Source organism: Saccoglossus kowalevskii, chromosome 4, assembly GCF_978046115.1.
Source record: "Saccoglossus kowalevskii chromosome 4, keSacKowa6.1, whole genome shotgun sequence".
NCBI lineage: Eukaryota > Metazoa > Hemichordata > Enteropneusta > Harrimaniidae > Saccoglossus > Saccoglossus kowalevskii.
Genome location: NC_140644.1, coordinates 25,633,446 through 25,654,364, shown reverse-complemented (window position 1 = coordinate 25,654,364; position 20,919 = coordinate 25,633,446). Strand labels below are relative to the sequence as shown.

Here is a 20,919-nt window from a genome sequence, read left to right as displayed (position 1 = left end):
GTCAGTAGAAATCCTCAGTCCGTAGAAATACTCAGTCAGTAGAAATCCTCAGTTAGTAAAAATACTCAGTCAGGTAGAAATCCTCAGTCAGTAGAAATCCTCAGTCAGTAGAAATCGTCAGTCCGTATAAATTCACAGTCAGTAGAAATTCTCAGTCAGTAGAAATTCTCAGTCCGTATAAATCCCCAGTCCATATAAATCCCCAGTGAGTAGAAATACTCAGTCAGGAGAAATTCTCGGTCAGTGGAAATACTCAGTCAGTGGAAATACTCAGTTAGTAGAAATACTCAGTCAGTAGAAATACTCAGTCAGTAGAAAACCTCAGTCCGTATAAATCCCCAGTCCATATAAATGCCCAGTTAGTAGAAGTACTCAGTCATTAGAAATTCTCAGTCAGTAGAAATACTCAGTTAGTAGAAATACTCAGTCAGTAGAAATCCTCAGTCAGTAGAAAAACTCAGTCTGTATAAATTCCCAGTCCGTATAAATCCCCAGTCAGTAGAAATAGTCAGTCCGTATAAATACCCAGTCAGTAGAAATTCTCGGTCAGTAGAAATATTCAGTTAGTAGAAATACTCAGTCAGGTAGAAATCCTCAGTCAGTAGAAAAACTCAATCAGTAGAAATTCTCGGTCATTAGAAATCCTCAGTTAGTAGAAATACTCAATCCGTATAAATCCCCAGTCAGTAGAAATACTCAGTCAGTGGAAATCCTTAGTCAGTAGAAATCCTCAATCCGTATAAATCCCCAGTCAGTAGAAATCTTCAGTCCGTATAAATCCCCAGTCAGTAGAAATACTCAGTTAGTAGAAATACTCTGTCAGTAGAAATACTCAGTCCGTATAAATCCCCAGTCAGTAGAAATTCTCGGTCAGTAGAAACATTCAGTTAGTAGAAATACTCAGTCAGGTAGAAATCCTCAGTCAGTAGAAATTCTCAGTCAGTAGAAATCCTCAGTCCGTATAAATCCCCAGTCAGTGGAAATTCTCAGTCAGTAGAAATCCTCAGTCCGTATAAATCCCCAGTCAGTAGAAATACTCAGTCAGTGGAAATCCTCAGTCAGTAGAAATTCTTGGTCAGTAGAAATCCTCAGTCAGTAGAAATACTCAGTCAGTAGAAATTCTTGGTCAGTAGAAATACTCAGTCAGTAGAAATACTCAGTCAGTAGAAATCCTCAGTCAGTATAAATCCTCAGTCAGTAGAAATCCTCAGTCAGTGGAAATCCTCAGTCAGTACTCAGTCAGAAACTGACGGTGATATCCTAAATGGTGATTGCTGACACCAGGTAGCTTAGTAATTTTTGCTTTAATGCATTTTGTAAACTTAATGTTTGAAATACTCCCGGTGTTATATAATATAGTAGCACAGTAAGCGATGTAGCGCTGACAATCCCAATACACAATCTACAGATAACTGTAGTGAAGCCATTTAATCAGTTTAGCAGGCGCCGATCTACGTGGATATGTGTCGGAGAGAGGAGATTTCCTTTCAACAACGATCAATCATTTTGATTTCATTTATTTCCCATCTAATCTGAGTGAGTGACTGACTAGTGTCCGCTAAGGTTCATTTATTAAATAAGAGAAAGCTTATATATATGCTCGTAGGTAATAGTGTTTTGCCGTGAAATAATATTGTTTTGCCGCGATGAATTAAATGTATGTTGTCACTTGTGGGCCACTGTAGCTATTGTCATAGGGCGGGAATCGTTTGGCAAAAGTATATATCGCCACAAATGTCACGGTGTGAGGATGGGATATGGAGATTTTTGCCGTGACGCGGAGAGTTTAGCCGTGACAAATGATGGAGTATTGTTCCGAAATAACAGTGCTTTGCCGCAACTAATTAAAGTTTTGCCGTCAAATTGTGGAGTTTGTCGCGAAGTAATTATAGTGTTTACCGTGAAATAATAAGGATTTGCCATGAAATAATAATTTTGCCGTGATATTGTGGAGTTTTACCGTGAAGTAATAGTGTTTTGCCGTCAAATAATAAAGTTTTGCCGTCAAATAATAGAGTTTTGCCGTCAAATAATAGAGTTTTGCCGTGAAGTAATAGTATTTTGCCGTAAAATAATATAGTTTTGCCGTCAAACTGTGGAGTTTTGCCGTGAAGTAATAGTGTTTTGCCATAAAATGATATAGTTTTGCCGTCAAATAATAAGGTTTTGCCGTGAAATAATAATTTTGCCGTGAAGTAATGTATTATGCCGTTAAACTGTGGAGTTTTGCCGTGAAGTAAAAGTTTTTTGCCGTCAAGTAATAAGGTTTTGCCGTCAAACAGTGGAGTTTTGCCGTGAAGTAATGTGTTTTGCCGTTAAACTGTGGAGTTTTGCCGTGAAGTAATATTGTTTTGCCGTCAAATAATAAAGTTTTGCGGTCAAATAATAGAGTTTTGCCGTGAAGTAATAAGAGTTTTGCCGCGATGAATTAAATATATGTTGTCACTTGTGAGCCACCGTAAATAGCAGAGTTGGAGAAAAGTGAAGGCTTGTAGGACAAGCACCCTACCAGAGGAATTATTTATCGACCTGTACTGAAAATAAGCTCTCAGCTTATGCTGAGTAGCCCCACACAAAGCCTGTATTCACGTCACAGTATACTTTATTACGATTGAAACCAGTCGTAGCCAGTCTCGTGTCATATAACATATCATAGTGTAACGACCTTCAAGATCTTGTTTGCAAAACGTGCATGTCTGTGGGTCTCTAAACATGTTGTCATTCTCAGATCCACCGTGGTTAGCAAAACCATGCCATGCACGCTTGTAGGACCAGATGTGGGGATTTTCAATGATTCCCAGTGTATACAGCGTACATAATTTTACATATACTTCTGTGACCGCGACGGGTTAGGTCAGTTAGGTAATAGCCGTGTTCATAACGCTTTTAGAATCGCAGTATCGTAACTATATGTCTAGGGCACACAACCCCCATTCCTACCCGGGTCATTGACACCGTTGTTTATTTGTCTTGCTTGAAACCGTCAGTTAGGGATTTCAATGCGCGAGCTCACACAGTCGGGTTCACTCTGGTCAGCAAACTCATGATAACTATCCAGACTTCTGTGATGTTCACATGTTAGAACGTAGCCGTGTATATCACATTCTCAGTGCGCCAACAATGTAATAAGTGCATTGTTCCCTCTACACACGCACACACCCCCGCATACAATAAATGAACACTAGAGGGCACTAGTTACTTAGACTAGATTTATTCACGTTGTGATGTTATTAATTTGGATGAAAAATTACTTGAACATTCAATGCATGTTTAGCGATTAATTTTGACAGATAACAGACGACAGGAAACTCGTAGTAAGCTTAATAGATTAATTTCTCTAATTTGTCCCCAGATTACTATCTCGGTAATGTAACTTGTTTTCGCCCACATATATTGCGCTAAATAGCCAGCAAATTGTGCGGTGATATTGTTCTTTTGCAGATTTGTGAAAATATATGCGGTACATACTGTAAAACATGTCTTTTTCGCGCGCATGTTTTTTCGCGAATTTAGCGTGAGAACTGATTCGCTAATTCAAGATGTCGCTAATGACTATATTATCAATTCAAAATGGTGGCCAAACAAAGAAATCAACAATGACGAGAGATTCGCTAAATCAACATTTCGCTATTACGTAATTTTACCACAATTCGCTAAAATTGCATGCCGCTTTTTCAACATGTTTTACAGTATTTGCTATTTGTATATATTATATTTGTAGAGTAACCAAAATATGACCTCAGCAATTAGAGCATAACGTATTTTATTAATCGACCGTTTATTACGGTGAATGTAATTGTGAATGTAATTGCAGTTTTGTATAACAGTTATGCTAAGCGTCTGTCGCTACATTTAGGACAATCAAATGAAATATTTATAGGTTACAACAAAACATTCTCGATGTACTTAGTTGATATATCACTATGACAGATTTTCATACAACAATTGCCACAGACTATTGTTTGTGACAGGGACGGTTAGATTGAAAGCATACCAAGTATAATGAAAACGGTACTATAATATAAATCACGACAACGTCCACATAAACGCATTTAAATTACAATACTTTTAAAAGTTGTTCACCAACTGTACCTCATACCCGAACTGTTACTTTCTTGGATATTTCATATAATGCACACATATAGCATTTCTAACTCAAAGACTGACATGCCACACTTAATGCCACACAATACATACACTGGCGATGCTTACGTTTGTATAATTACTTATTAACTAAAGTGATTCACTTTCAATAAATCGTCTAGTGTCTGCATGCTTTCCACCACAAGACACTACATCACTGCCTGGTACGGAATCTTGTATAATAGGTAAATATTCTAAGAATGTGCTTAGTTCAATGGGATTACTGTGGTATTTGGCATCACGGCGTTCTACGTCACAATTCTCACTATTAGACGTGTAACACTCTCCAATATTATCGTAACTGTGTAATGCCTTATTATTAGATCGACAGACGTATATTATCAAAGCGATACAAGCAAGAATAATACCGATCACCGCAAAGCATGGTATGATAACTACGGCCACTGAAACGCTGCTGTGGACAGGGTCACTTATAGTTACACTGAGCTCACTTGAAGACATTACGGTGACTTTTGCAGGTTCAGATTTGTTCTGGAGTTTCTGAACATACAAATCATGCTGATAATTAGATTCTGCAATACAACGAAAAATATGTTGTTAATATTCTAATGAGGAAAAACGAAACGATCGTACGGAAACTTTGTTTTTAATTAGTCAAAAAGTTTGTGAAAAATATTTATACAAATCGGAGCAATTTCATTACATTACACGTATTACAAAAACTATCTTTCGATGCTAATTATACCTATGTAATAGTTATTATTTAATCAATTATGATAAACATTATTTATATATTCATTATACGTCAAAGCTTGTTCCCCCATGCTGTTTCAAATGATATATCACACTTGTATGAAAACGATATCAGATTACCGTTAAACTGAATTGGGCCATTCCAGTATATATCTGCACCCCCCTGTTGATGTGGTCGGATTTCCAGCACTGTATGATGGGGGAAAATACCCCGGAATTCCAACTGTATATGGAAGAAACAGAATCTGGAAATCCAGACGAGTATGGAAAAAAAATCCTAGAAATCCAAGCAGTTATGGCTACTAAATAAAATATGGCCTAAGTTATCTCGCCACATACCGGTTGATGAGGTTGGATTTCCAACAGTATGACTAAAAAAACTTGGAATTCTGACTGTATATGGTAAAAAAATTGGGCCAGTATGAAATAGTTATTACTGAAATTAGATAAGGATGATGGCACGAATGAGCTCATCAACACCGTGAATCAGGACTAGTTTGGATTTCCATTATCAAATATAAAATTTTGAACTTGGTAAATTAGCATACGATGAGAGTTATATTTGGAAATCCTACTCTGTAAGGTGGCACAATGGAACTCATCAACACCATAAGTAGGAACTATAGGAATGGTGATTTGGAAATAAAACTTTGTACGACTTATACACCCATGGAAATTATACCCTTTATGAAGTAAACACACAAGCTCATCAACAGGGGGCGTGCAGATATAAACTGGAATGGCCCATTGCAATGGTGCATATATTATATATGAATCCGGTTTCGCATGCTATTGGTGTCTACTACGCCATCAATTGCGCCGATTTGTTTATTTTTGATCGCCGTTAATCGTGTTATAATCATCAGAACAATCATAAATATCCAAGGTATATTATAGCTGGATTTCAACCCGAACGGCAAATTGCAAACAGAACACCACATGCAAGAGCACCCCCGCAAATTGTTTGCTCTATTGTCAGCGAAATTTGCCGTTGATCGTTTATCATACAAACTGCATCATGGGAGTCATTCCAGGTCAGCTTGATGTCAATCAACATATTTACATTTATCTCAACTTGTACAAGACCAAGTGAATTGGTTCGAATGTTGGCATTCTTGTTTATTAGGATACGGATCGATTGTTCAACAATTGCATATACATCATATTCCGAATTTAACTTGCAAGAAAACGCTTATGTAGGTAGGTATGTGGTAATATAAAAGTAATGAGAGTATAGCACAGGAATGGGGATTGCAATTAGTGGTATTAAAAGTATAGGTGACCTAACCATTTTGTTTTTGTGTGGCAAACACTGGTAGACGTCTGAGAGGGGCTACTAATGAGTCACGGTGGTATACGACTTAGATGGGGTACTAATGAGTGGCAGACGAGCTAGAGGGGCTACTAATGAGTACTATGTCATGATATATTTCTAGGTGTTCAAAGATCGGTCACTGATTACGACTTCATGATTGGTTTTGGTGAAAGAACAGGCGAGATCATTTACGCTCACTAATGCTCTGTTATCATTTGGGCTTATGTTCAAAGTACCGAACGGAAATAGGATCAGTGAATGGAACTAATTACGATATAGACTTTGCTAACAGATCGTTAAATCTGACAGTTTGGTTAGTGTAGTTTATTAATATAGCGGACGATTAATAAATAGATATGACGTGTTATGTGTTCTGTACATGCGAGTTGGATGTTTGGAGGCTACGCCTTAAGCTTTTAAACTCCCCTGTAATAGGTTTAGGTTTTGAAAGTGAATAAAGCGCATCTTAGTCAGTCAGCGTCGAGCTCTCGACGAGGCAGGCAGTCTTAGAGAGAGTCTTTGCGGAGTTACCGGCGAGGCAAGCCAGCCATCACAGATAGACGGCTTAGATGGGCCACTGATTAGTGATAGACGACTTGGGGGGCTATTAATGAGTGGTAGACGAATTAGAGGGGCTACTAATGCCGCATTATCTGACATTTTTGCTGATGCTGGTATATATACTACTCACCAATATGTGCCTTGTACTCCTCGTATGTCGGCACATCGCCACCAACATTACTTGGCATACATTGGTAGTTTCTTGGCATCCCTTGAATTACACATTCTTGTATAACGGGCGTTGATACCTCATGGTTGTTAGGAAAACACCATGAACAGGGTGAACAATCATCTGTTAGGATATTTTTGAAATAAGCTGCAATAATTTGTAATTAAGCGTAATTAGTGAATTGTTGGAATGGAATTCATTATTTTTTGTAAAGGAAGTTGTTTTTCATTTTTCATACATAATGTTTGATATAAATACTACTTATTTCATTTCTTGGGTCTTCATGTTTGAAGTATAGCGTAGGGTCTAATCATATCGCGTATAAACACCATGTATTGTTTTTTGCTGAGTTTGAGACTGCAAATTGTTTAATCGTTCTTTTTTATCACAATCAAACGGGCAAAGCACGCTTATACTAAACCAACACCCCAGGTCCGAAAACATACAAGTTCCTGTTTAAGTTTGGGATAAGACGGTATTTAATATAATAATAATAGTGTAAAAAAGTTGCTTAGCTTAACGTCGATCTCCAGGCTAGGCCATTCACTCACGTTGCAACTAGGGTGATTGATAGATAGTGACAATTACAGATACTGATAGTGGAATATCTTAATTATATTTAACAGTTTGTTTAAAAGGTACATAGTTGCTAGCCTTACCGTGATCGCATTCTCTTGCGCATTTCACATTCTGTGTTCTGGTGCAGTTTCTCGTGGTAGCCAGGTGAGAAGGACAGGTCTTGCACGGTTTGCACGGCGATGTTAGGCTGGTTCCCGCTGAATATGTCCCTTCTGCGCAAATCTCGCATTGAGTGTCCTGTTCACCTCGACACTCTGTCACTACACCAAACCCAGCCGGACACTTTGTACATGGTACACATTTGACATCGCCGTTAATCAGTGTTACCTTGTACGTGAAAACATGTCGGTCACATTCCTGAACAACAGATTCTAGCTGAAAAGATAAAAAAAAGACTTATCGCTACGATATTTGGTAAACATGGAACGTCTTGGACAAAATACTGCATACAGCCGAATAATAACTGTCACTACGGAGAAGAGTGAGTTTGCATGAACTAATTTATTCGAATTAGGAATAGTGTGAACTCTATCACGGTGTATTATTTCTTTTGCAACAATCTGAAAATGTTATCTAATTGGAAAATTTTAAATATATGGTTGTAATGTTTTGCGAAATAAATTGCAATATTAACTTCTTTCGTAGGTAGTTATATATTCCGTTTGATAGACTTTGCGACTTTGAATCTATTGGGACATTGCAATAATTATATTATGGAATTTCTATTCAACAAAATAATACTTACTGTGCGTCTATTTGATAATTATAAATGATTCTCTTGAATTTTGAATTGTTGAATAAACCTGTGAAACATTAATCAGAGACTTGCAACTCTGCTATAGATTAACTTTGTTTTACCACCACTTACCACACAGGCGAACAACGCAGTGCCATTTTATATTACGAAATCGCTACCAACTTATCAAATATTTACTTGCAAAGTGGCCCGATGCCACAACAGTTACGTTAAACGCGTTGCTAAGTGAACAACAAATGCAAATTGATCATGAGAGGGCGATACAACTATTCTGAAAGTGTTTTCGAGAGCATGGCAGTGAAAAAAATGCTTCGTGTTCAATCACTCGCACATAGTCTATGTTGAATAACCTTTATTGGCACAAGTCAATGTATAGTATGAAACGCGTTGAAATATGACCCTACAGAACGATAACATTTCAATACAATATTTAGTTTCTTTCTTACGGGGAGGCCACAGAACGATTCAGATGTTCTAACTATCATGATTACCATAAACGAATAATTAAGGAAATATAAACACTGTTATATCACCATAGTATTGACATAGTATTTTAAATTTACTTCACTGCTAGTTTTTTTTAGCTCACGCACGTACTGGTATTTAGTCGATTAAAAAAGATGAACATACTACTCGGTTGGGGGAGGGGATTAGAACTAAAGAACGACGTCTTGTTCAATAGTGCGTGTTATAAATCACCAGAAGCAGAATTAATGGTTTGTATGACGTCATAGTTTCATATTATCACCCGACAATGTAAACCTCTAGTCGCAAGCTGTTACAGTTTAAGACCTGCTTAATGTTATTGAAATGGAGTACCCACAGAAATCACACTGGACAGGGGGTTCTTTTAAGGTAGACAATAATACTGGAAATCTAATACACATACACCAAAATATCAAGTTAAAGCTTCAGGCTTTAACACCTTTCAAATTAATTACAAGAAACAATTAAAGCACTAAATAAAATTCACTAAAATAGGGAATTGCTTAGGGAAGTGTGCATTGGTGATAACTCACAGTTCCAGGATCTGGAAATTGATGACAGTCAATGGCTTCTGCAAAACAAAAATGAAGAGAGGTCTTGCTTGCAGAGGAACGTTGGTATTCTGGAGGGCACCGCTGTTAGCATGAGATCGCAGAGCAGTTCATACAAGTCTCACAGAATGATGATTAAAGCCTGTATCACTTGTCTCACAATATCGCAACACACAGTTGCAATAGTGTATCACAACTATCCCCAGTCTAGCCTATTCATAGGCATAAATAACCCAGATTCAGGGACATCACCTGGGTTTCCACATGAGCCAATCAGAATGTGTTCATGCTAGCAGTTGTCTCACGAAGGCAAGTCAGTAGACCGTAAACATTCTTTGTTATTTAAATCACACGCACACCTGGTAGATTCCAATTTGGAATAATTTTATTTTTAGGTTTTGAGGTAATATGACAAAAACATAGAATAGAGAATGTTGACACAAGTGAACCAAATCCCCCAAATTTAACTCAATGTGATCGATTGTGATAATCAGGGGGTTGGGGAGTTGCATGACTCGATTGGTTGAAATAATCGTCTCATTCGCATAAATTAATATTCATGAGAAATGAAAAACTCTACTTTTCAGTAAAATTGTGCCAAAATGCTTTCCGATAGCATACATGTTAGTTCCAAATTGACTGATTCTATCGTTAAAAGCTGAAAAAATAATCGGAAAAATGATGTATAAAGGTATTTTTTGAGACACGTTTTCGATCAGACTCCAGCTAACTGTTGAAAGTAAGCACAGGTTTTCTCTTTGCCATGATCATAGCAAGTTACGAAATTCATGGAGAATGCAGAAGCACGTTTATATTTCACTCTAGTACTATTGCTCAAAATGTTTTTGGTGACATTTATCAGTGACAAGTTACCTAATTAGTATGCATTTCGAAAAACCACAGTGTGTGTGCATGCGCAGTTTGAAATGGAACAGATTTGAACACAATAAAATCACGCGTAGAACTCGGGCTCCAGCAAAAAATTGTGGCGTCAAACTGGTTGTCGGTTGATTTTTTTTTGCTATAGACATAATTTTGGAGCCTGTATTTGTCTATGAAATGTTTCTAAGTTTTGTTGAGGATTATTCTGAAGTTTTTTCATCTGTTCGTAACCGGGATGTTGTTACGTTGACGATGGGCTACGGACGCCTGACGTCAAAACGTTCCATTCAGATTGGATGGCGCCCTCTCGTGCCAATCCCCCCTGGTGATAATAACATAATGCACAATCAACACGTCCACCTAGAACGGTCTACACGAGTTCGGCTTCACCTCCCACATCATCTTTCCATAGACGCTTTGCAGACCAACGAGTACAAACTGGGACGTTACTAAACTTTAACTAGGTAATTTCTTTGATGATTGGAAGGTATCGAATAAGTCACCGGCGGAAATTAAAGAGAGATAATGTATAGCTAAGGTGTGATGATAACCTCTAATTCTGCTTGTGGTGATTGATGGAAAGTGTGGGGTTTTTATTTCAATAATAATGCCCCGAAATTTCGAAAATACTAATAGACGTGCAGTTGTAGCTTGAAATTAAGGAAAATGTGGCAAGTGCATTTTAGGCGCCTGTATTTTAGTCAGTTACGCATAGACGGTTCTCCAGCAGAAGACATGAAAACACGCTTATATATGTTTACTGTGAAGAATGATCAGGATTTCTTAATGTGAGAGCATCATAGATAGACTGCTGTTTAAACGAATCGTCCAAAATTGGGGAAAACATTGCTCATGGCTGACGTAAACAGATTCTTGTATGCATATTCGTGCATTGATATAATCGTATGAAAACAGGGCTGCACGTACCAATCAACCAATGAGAATGTGTCGTTTCAATAATGAACCGCGCAAGATATTTTTTACTTGCAATTCTGTTGATTCGATGCGGTTTGAATACACAAAGTTCACACATTCATATTCATGTCATCACTGTATAATTATGCGTTACAGCCGAATTATATGGTAGTTTAAGCCGAATTAAAATTTCACTGCGCAATACGAAGGGAACTTGTTGTTATAAGTAGCTGTATTTAATAACAAGATTTAATTTTACTGGAAAAAGACTGAATTATGCTGCCAATGCTTCATTAATTTCAGGATTCATATACGATATTGTAATTTCATAAACAAATCTCACAGCCTGTAGAAACCAATATAAAAATGTCAATTTTGATTATTTTCAATAATTTCAAAATAATGAAAGCATCACATATGACCTTTAATTTGGCTCTAACATCCCTAAATAAAATATAGCATTTTAGATCGTTTGAAACAATAAATTATGTGTTGGTTCACTGTGTTTGTAAGTGATGGAGAGGGGGGGGGCTAATACTGGAAGATCGCGACTCTGCAATTTAACAGGCAGTTTTGAAACCGGTAGCGAAAGCGAAAGTGACATACATGTAACATAAAACAATGATGCTTCAGTCTCAAATACCCAGCAGACATGACATAATAAATAAAGTAGTCTGTCTGTCTATATCTTTGTCTCCAATCGTCCACCCTTCTGCTCTGTCAACAATAACTGTTGGTAAACAATCACCTTACCGTATAAACTTGAACCAGGTAAAACACAATACCAATGAATCTGATGTAGTATGCAGTTGTAAACAATGCGTAGATAATCCGAAAAGCCATAATGAATATGATGTTAATATATAAAACTCTAAATTTGAAAGCAAAAATATCACTGAAACGGAAAATAGATATGTTAATGATAATATTATTATGAGGTGTACTATTATAAACTCTAGGGGAGAACTAGTAGCAATAGAAGTGCTCAAATTATTTCTCATTTCCTCAGCGTTGAGTGGGATATTACTACAGGATGATAACGCTTTGAATTCTTTTTTTGTGAATAGATGTTCAATCTTTCAATTTACCATCTATCTGTTTATATTACAGTCCACCCTTTACACTCATTTAACTGCCAGTATCCGATATTAGTTTACGGCATTCACTAAATTCTGCGTATTGCTACTTGGGTCTAAGAAAAAACATTGTATATGTAGGTCAGAGGTCACCATAGGGTCCGACTGGTGCAGTAATCGAAACGACATAGGTACTATGGGTTACACAAACAAGACACGATTACAGTGTAGTGTATATCACAATACTATAAATTAGTTCGCAAAAAAACAGTACGCAACTGGATGTATGTATTTAGAAAGTAAACAAGAAAAGCCGGAAGTCCGGCGTGTTACTCGATTCTGCTTCAGTTGGTGTCGATCCAAACATTGCACTGCTAGCATCGTAAAAAGGTTGTAAATCGGAGACGGCAGCACGAAATTTTGCATGGGGGGGGGGGTCTGCAGCTGCTCACCAGCCTTGCGCCAAAGTCGCAACATTTTTCTCTAGGGGGCGACCGCCCGCACCCTCTGCCCCCGCGTGTCGCCGCCACTGTGAATAGAAGCCTCTGATCACGAACTAGTAACGATTGTGGCAATTAACTTAAAATTAAATAGGACCTACCAACTTAGACAAACCGTTGCTTCCATTCGCTGAATTTGGCGCGAATTACATATATCCGCACCACACATGCCCAGTGACCCCACCAAAGCATACACATTCTTTGAAACTCGCAACCCTTTCGTGGAAAAAACGTTTGTTTGGTTAAACTTATCATTCCTCGGTGCACTACAATTGTCGCACAAATAGAGAAACATTTCGATTCAAAAACAATCTTAAATGTAGTTTTGTTACCTTGCCCGTAACATCAAAGATGGAAGGGAAAGGTATATTAAGGGAAACATTTCTGTCCGGCGTTGTCGTCGTCGTCGTCGTCGTTAATAATGTTATTGTGTGCACAATAACTTTACTAATTCTATTCCAAACTTTATCAAACTTGGTCACCTTATTCATGAGTATAAAGTCTTCCCTGGGTATGAAGAACAGATGTCCTGTATGAAAATATCACGCAAAAATTGAGAAAATCTGATAAAATATTTTCTACTTGACTGATCACTCATGATACACATTCAAAGGTCACTGATCCCAGTGTGAATGTGCATTGCTGTATGTGTTCAATGAAGCAAATCATTTATCTTGTAATAATATCCTTGGTAATGTATATATATGCTAGACTGGATTTCAATGCAAACTCATGGAGAGAGTTGTTGCACAGTCTGATACAGATTTGCAAACCTACCAATAAAATCTTAACAGAAAACAAGATGTCAGATAATCAATATAAGCACTCCTATGAAATGGGTGCCAAACTTCTGAAGCCGATAGAAAATTATGTCTGTTTAGTCTCATCCACATTTTGAGAGAAAAATTATACTCAAAAATATGTATTCTGTATTTGACATACAGTTCATTTGAAAAAAAAGTATATAAATTTTGAGAATCAAAATTCGCAGCAATTTGCCTCAGCTATTAGGATGTAATTTTACATTTGTATAATACTAATTTGAAAACACACTTCAAAGAAATAAAATGTTAAGGGATATTAGAATACGAAAGACAGAAAATAAAATAAAAGTATCTATAGTAGTGATTTCCATCTCAATACATCAAATCAGTAATAATTAAACATCAATTGTACTTCTGTATTAATATTATTTCAGATAATTAATTCAGATATTTTAGAATAAAAACAAATGCCTCAACTCAGAAAAAAGTGCTGCATTTAGACATGTATTGAATTGTACAACATGCAAGATAACAGAAAATCTTAGTTGGATTTTTTACAGGTATCTCTGTTAAAAACTAATGATTTACTGAGACAAATATGAACTGTCTGATTATATTCATTGTACCATGACAATATTATTTGAAAAGTAAAAAGCGCCCTCTCAGGGTAACTATCATGTTGCAAGCTCTGCTTTGTATGCAAATCAACTTCAGCCTTGAAGTATGTACCATGTTTCTAAAATAGTTAGTTGGTGTCCAAAGAGAGAAGTCAACAGTACTGTTACCTCCTGAGAATCTATATCTTTGCAGTGTATATTCTGTGTATTTTCAGAATACTATTACTTCACAGTGTCTGAGCCTTCAGTCAGCTCATAGTCAGAAATATATATGACATACAAGTATTATCCATTTTTTCAGTCAATTAATTTTACTGTATTGTAACCTTGTTGGTTATGTTTCTCAAGATTGTTTACTGCTTATAAACTTCAGTCAGTTCAGAACAAATTTATTCAGGTTAAATCAAATCAGTAATAATTGAACATCAATTGTACTTTTGTATTAATATTATTCAGAGTAATTCAGATATTTTAGTTTAAAAACTAGTTTAGTATAAAAACAAATGCCTCGTCTCAAAAAAAAAGTGCTGCGTTAAGACGTGAACAGAATCGTAAAAACATGCAAGATAAAAGGAAAAAGAAATCTAAATTAGATGAATCAAATAATGATTTTAGTGTCAATGAAGAAATCAAAAGTCATGGAAAAAATTATCTGAATACAGACTTAGTTGCATTTTTACCTTGCCCGTACCATCAAAGATGGAAGGGAAAGGTATATTAAGGGAAAAATTTTGTCCGGCGTTGTCGTCGTCGTTGTCGTCATCGTTAATAATTGTTATTGTGTGCATAATAACTTTACTAATTCTATTCCAAACTTTATCAAACTTGGTCACCTTATTCATCAGTATAAAGTCTTCCCTGAGTTTGAACAACAGATGTCCTGTATGAAAATATCATGCAAAAATTGAGAAAATCTGATAAAATATTTTGACTGTTTCTACTTGACTGATCACTGGTGATACACATCAAAGGTCACTGATCTCAGTGGAAATATGCATTGATGTATGTGTTCAATGAAGCAAATGATTTATCTTGTAATAATATCCTTGGTAATGTATCTCAGAATCCCATACTGGGTTTCAAAACCAACTCATGGATGGATTGCACAGTCTGATACACATTTGCAAACCTAACAATAAAATCTTTACAGAAAACAAGATGTCAGAAAATCAATATAAGCACTCCTATGAACTGGGTGCCAAACTTTGATCAAGATCTGAAGCTAATAGAAAATCTGTTTAGTTCAAAGTTATCAAATCAAAAACAATACATAAAAAATACATTAAAAGCAAAACATTTCATCCACATTTTAAAAAGAAAATTATTCTAAAATATATGTATTCTGTATTTGACAAACAGTTCATTCGAAAAATGAAAACTCACAGGAATATGTTTCAGCTATTAGAACAGAATGATAGAGTTTTTATAATACTAGTTTAAAAACGCACTTCAAAGATTGCAGTGTTTGAAGATGTAGATTCTCAGGAGGCAACAGTACTGTTGACTTCTCCCTCCACTGGACACCAACTATTTAAGTTGATTTGCATACAAAGCAGAGCTTGCAACATGATAGCTATTCATAAAGAGTGTTTCTTTTTTACTTTTCATATAATACAGTAGTCACACAATGAGGCAGTTCATATTTGTCTCAGTGAATCATTAATTTTTGACAGACACCTGTACAAAATACTTTTATGTTATCTTGCATGTTTTATGAATCTATTCACGTCTAAATGTAAAACATTTTTTTTTGCGATGAGGCATTTATTTTTATACTAAAATATCTGAATTACTTTGAATAAAACTGGAAATTATGTCCCTTAAAATAATTAAACATATAAGGCACCAATGTTTTTGTAAGATATTTACATCTTTAAAGGACATTCGGTAGACTGATTCCCCACTGTTGGTTCAACCCCAAAACTTGTTTGTACTCAAAATTAATTATGACAATGCATATTTATATTGAAACAAAATATGTTAAAGGGAATTATATTATATAACAAAGGGCAAGGTCACCAGAGTTCAACTATGTTTATCTTTCTACCGATGCAATAACACACATTACACATGGGACACGCTGCACACGCACACTAAATATATATTTACATTCTCATATTCCATATTTTGGCACGATTCCACATTTTTTTTTTTTACAAAGGCCGCATTGTTGCGAAATAGATTATCTAGTACTCGCATCTTCATTTATCACATCTCACTGCTGTTATTCCTGCTGTGACTGGTTTGAGACTTGGTCACATGACATTGAACAACAGTGGATATTACAAGTTATATTGCCTGCCAAGTGGATATTACATGGATGACGTCTCTGAAACTACTGCGTAACGACACTGCGCATAACAAATTGTCGTTCGCTGCTTCGGTGTTGTCCCGGCCGCTGTAGCTTTCAAGGTTTTGAAGCAACTTTTGCCATCCAAAATAGTCAGCGAACGTGACAGAATAGATATTAAGTAAGATGCTCTGTTTTGATGTTTAGGGTATTCTTTATATGAAGGAAAAATGTACAGCAAAGCCACCACTGAAACGTCGCAGCCGGTATCCCGTTCTACGTTGTGAGCAGTTGTGCGCGTTCCACGCCGATGCTAACCGAAAACGCTCCAAGCTGTGTGACTTGTGAATAAAAGGTGTAGTACGTTGATGAGTAAGTAATTTCAGTCACTTCCACGGCACTCCTTTTTATCTTGCGAGTGGTCGAATAAATTGCGTTTGAGAATTTCTCAATTCATTTCAAAAATGTTATGCTCGATAAATATGAGTGGTTCAGACTGCTGAAACACGGTTACTATCCATGGTCTAGAATAGCATTTACTGTGTGTATTTCGCAGTTTTTCCAGTAAACAATATATGTATGCTATCAAAACTTGTTATAATACATAAAATAAAATATTGCATACTTCAAAAATAAGTGTTGATATTTTGTGGGAGAATGGGCGTGAGTGATCAGGCCCCTTTATACTTTTTTCGTTATCCGTTATGAGGGCTTTTTAAATTCCTGGTGATGCGGTCTCGGGATTTTTAATTCATGGTGATTCGTTCTCAGCTAATTTCTCGTTCTTTGTTATTGGATGTAATGAATTCCCGGTGATACGTTTTCGCAACTTTTAATTTTGCGTTATGCGTTCTTCGAATTTCCTGTTCTCTGTATTGTACGCTAAATTGCGCCACAAAGAGTTTAAAATCGGTACACCCGAGTGTTATTTTTACACTCGTGTACTTCTAGTATGAGAGAGTTTTTCCCATTGGTCAATTCTTCGAAGTGTATGGTGATCTTTTGCCAATCAAATCTACTGTTCTATAATCATTAAAGCAAGTCTCAGAAGTATTGGGGCAGTCAATTTGCAAACTCGCTAACGAATTGGCTAACTACCTGGGTTTTGGCTAAACAGTTGGCTTTCGAATTTTACTGGCGCGTCTTGTTATTATGTGAGTGGTAGGCGAATGTACCGGCGACTGACTAACTATGCCGACCTTACTTTAGGTCGTTTTTTATTATCCAAGAAACGTTCCGAGCGCCTGTGGTTTGCTGGTGTGTCTAGGAAATACTTGAGGTTTCATGTACGTCTGCTAACCCGCTTTATTACATGATAAATTATAGTTTTCTTCTAAATTGTCCTATTGTTTATTGATTTTATATTACGTCATAGTTTTCCAATGGAATATTAAAAGGTTCACAACTTTTAATAATGTATAGCAGATAAGGAAAAAATGTCAAAGCGTTTTTCCTCTGTTCTACAGGGACGTATATTATTAGAATTAATTTTGAATTATTCATTTGAGAACAATTTTGAATGTGCAAATTATTTTCATACTTATGAACCCCCTTCCCCTCATATTTACTAAATTCTAAATTTAAGTTAAAGTCATTATTTGGCTATATATGCAATTTACAAACCTGATTAGTTTTAGGTTAAAATCTGTTGATATTCTCTGATAAGCATAATATATTATTTGGGTTTTAATCTCATTTAAATGAAACTTGCTACATGGATGGTCTGTTACATTGCACAGACCTTATTAGTTTTACACTGAAATCTGTTCATATTAATTATCTGCTTTGCATAATTAGTTTTAAGCTTTTCCATCAATATCTCAAGTACAAGTAATTTTGAATTAATTTTTAATGTGTCTCCATTACTCAGCACACAAGAGTTTTTCTAAGCTTTCTTTGATATTATATTTATTTGACAAACTATTTTTCGTCATCTTTACTTAATTTAGTTGTTTATTTTGTATCAGTGTGCCAGATCATTTGGGAACACAATTAAAGAAAGTTTGAAAAGATCATATAATTGGTCAGTCTATTATTTCACCAGTCCGTCATCGTTTTTATCCACAAGCCACAAACCAAGTTTCATTTTGAGACAGTTCAAAGCTCCAACCATTACCAGTTGTACCATGAGAAAAGAGGATCAAGAGAAAATGAGAAATTGGGCTGTTGACAATGGGAAAGTTGTTAGACAAAGATCAATCCGACAAGAAAACACAAAGTATAAGGCAACTGAGTCTATACGAGAAGGAGATACCAATTGGTGAAACATTGCATAGATAGAGACATGATTTGTCAGATGGGTCAGCTGAAAAAACTGATGAGCAGAGAGAAGGATATAGTAGTGATGAAAACTAGTGATTCAGAAACTGAGGAAGTAGATAACACGAAAGAAGTGAATTTTATGAATTGCTGAACAAAGAGAAGCGGTGCAAGATAGGTTGGCACTTGAACAGAAAGCAACTAAGGAAACTGTTGCACAAAGGAACGACTACAGTAATGACGAGAACAGCAGTTTAGAAACGGAGGAGATAGATAGTTTCAAACAGAAAGATCAGTTAAGAAATTAAATGTATGTCTAACTACTATGTCTGACCAGCAATCAAAGTTAATGTCAAATATCTTCAATAAATGCTTTTATGTTCAACAACAATTTCTGGTGATTAGTGAATAGGTAATTGGAATTCCTGGTCATTGGTGAATAGGGAATTGGAATTCCTGGTCATTGGTGAATAGGGAATTGGAATTCCTGGTCATTGGTGAATAGGGAATTGGAATTCCTGGTGATTGGTGAATAGGGAATTGGAATTCCTGGTCATTGGTGAATAGGGAATTGGAATTCCTGGTCATTGGTGAATAGGGAATTGGAATTCCTGGTCATTGGTGAATAGGGAATTGGAATTCCTGGTGATTGGTGATTTCCCTCTTTAAATCTTGGTGATTGGTGATTGGGAGGGGGTATAAATGGGCCTGAGTGATGTATAGTAGATGTGTTTGTGCATGGTTGATGTCTGTTCGATGTGATAAATTGAATAACACATGGTTATTCGGGCAATATCACGATTTGTTGTCTGCCCTCGAGCTGTTGGTCATGACCATTATAGTGATAATGCCCTCGCCTTCGTCTCTGATATCATCAATATCATGGTCATGACGACCATCCCTTGGGCAGGCAACAAATCGTGATATTACCCTCACAAGCAAGAGTTATTTAAATATCACATAACGGTTTGTTGTGTAGTGGTGCATAGCTGTAGGAAAGAGCTTTAATTACTTCTTTAAATTTGTAAGTGAAGTACCGGCAACTGAATCTCCCGACCATCAAAATTATGTTGGTTGACCTATTGACGACCAAAACTTTACCATTCAACGGCACACTTTATTCGGAAAACAAAATATTTGTTTTTTTCTGGTCTTAAACAATCGGGAAACAATATCAAAATGATTCTTGTCTATATAAGCATTCAGATTACAAAAATGTTGATTAATGTTCTCATTGGTCCTGCATTAGCGACAACATTGAAAATGCGTCTTCTAGGATGAAAACAGCAAGAACAAATCATATTGTGGAAATGTCTTTTAAACAAGAGGCGATATCAGATAAAATACAAAATTCGATAAACCTAATTATCGGTTGCCACAGAGAATTCCATCATATTAAAGGGCGGTGGTCGTCGCGCCGCGTCCAGTTCGATATGGGACTCATAGCGACGTACAGAACGCGTATAAAATACAATGTTTACATGAAATTCGAACACGCGCTGCGCGACGACTACCGCGCTTTAAGCTTGAAAGGATTCCGTTCAGACTGCAAATGTGTTCATTCAATCGCATTACACGTAAAAATATATATTCAAACGAAAGGATTGAAGCTATCGCGTTCATCTTTCACAATACTTTCAGGCAACAAAGCAAAAGTACTACGAAAGTGAAAGTGAAATGAAGCTGAATAAAATAAACGAGGTCTAATGAGGGCGCTTTTGGTGCCACGTCGTGTCGTTTTTCCCTTTAAATTTGTCGGTAGCATGTCTAACAATCAGAGACCAGATAGCGAAATTCCTGCGCAATTAACAGCTAACTCGCGTGAGATTGCGAAAAACTCAAAACAGCACAACACACAAATCCATCAGATGCAGTGGCGGATCCAGAGGAGGGCAGGGGGGCCATGCCCCCCAAACGCATGACGATTCGTATCATCTGGATTACGCATAGCTTCTCTGCGATTTACGCTCCGTATTTCTTAAGCGTAGCTTAGACCCCACCAATACATTTTGTATTGTAGAAGTGATTATTCAAAAATACACACTTTATTTATTATCACATTCGAATTACAAACATATTAAACAAACTTAAACATGGTTTCATCATAAAACACGTCATTTGAAAACTGATATGTGGTTATTGTAAAAAATAAAGTATCAGCCATTCGTATTTTGGTCAGGGCCAGGGTCTTAACAACATCAACTATTGTGTGTCTGTATATTATTACTTATGAGCCTTACCTAGCAAGTAGCTATAGATATAGGGAAAATATTTTCGTTCTGAGTTGTGCCAGAGAAGCTCTCCTTGTCGGACAACATTGTATTAATCACACAAATATAAG

The 20,919-nt window shown here is 36.4% G+C and overlaps 1 protein-coding gene across 1 annotated transcript; it reads right to left on the bottom strand.

The window, feature by feature from the left end:
- Window positions 1-3,195: 3,195 nt before the first annotated feature.
- Window positions 3,196-8,655, bottom strand: LOC146747233 (uncharacterized). The gene is made up of 4 exons (XM_085498352.1): window positions 8,643-8,655; window positions 7,562-7,876; window positions 6,864-7,049; window positions 3,196-4,676 (listed from the first exon to the last, which is right to left on the bottom strand). Exons 1-4 carry the CDS (start codon window positions 8,653-8,655, stop codon window positions 4,234-4,236), a joined length of 957 nt encoding a protein of 318 aa, XP_085354478.1. The 3' UTR covers window positions 3,196-4,233.
- Between the last annotated feature and the right edge of the window lie 12,264 nt (window positions 8,656-20,919).

What these genes read in the sequence shown, in the direction of transcription:
- LOC146747233 (XM_085498352.1), bottom strand. An exon ending in CGCAAGAGAATGCGATCACG is followed by an intron (nt 7,050 to 7,561) that starts GTAAGGCTAGCA and finishes AAATTATTGCAG; the next exon opens with CTTATTTCAAAAATATCCTA. An exon ending in GGAGTACAAGGCACATATTG is followed by an intron (nt 4,677 to 6,863) that starts GTGAGTAGTATA and finishes GTTGTATTGCAG; the next exon opens with AATCTAATTATCAGCATGAT.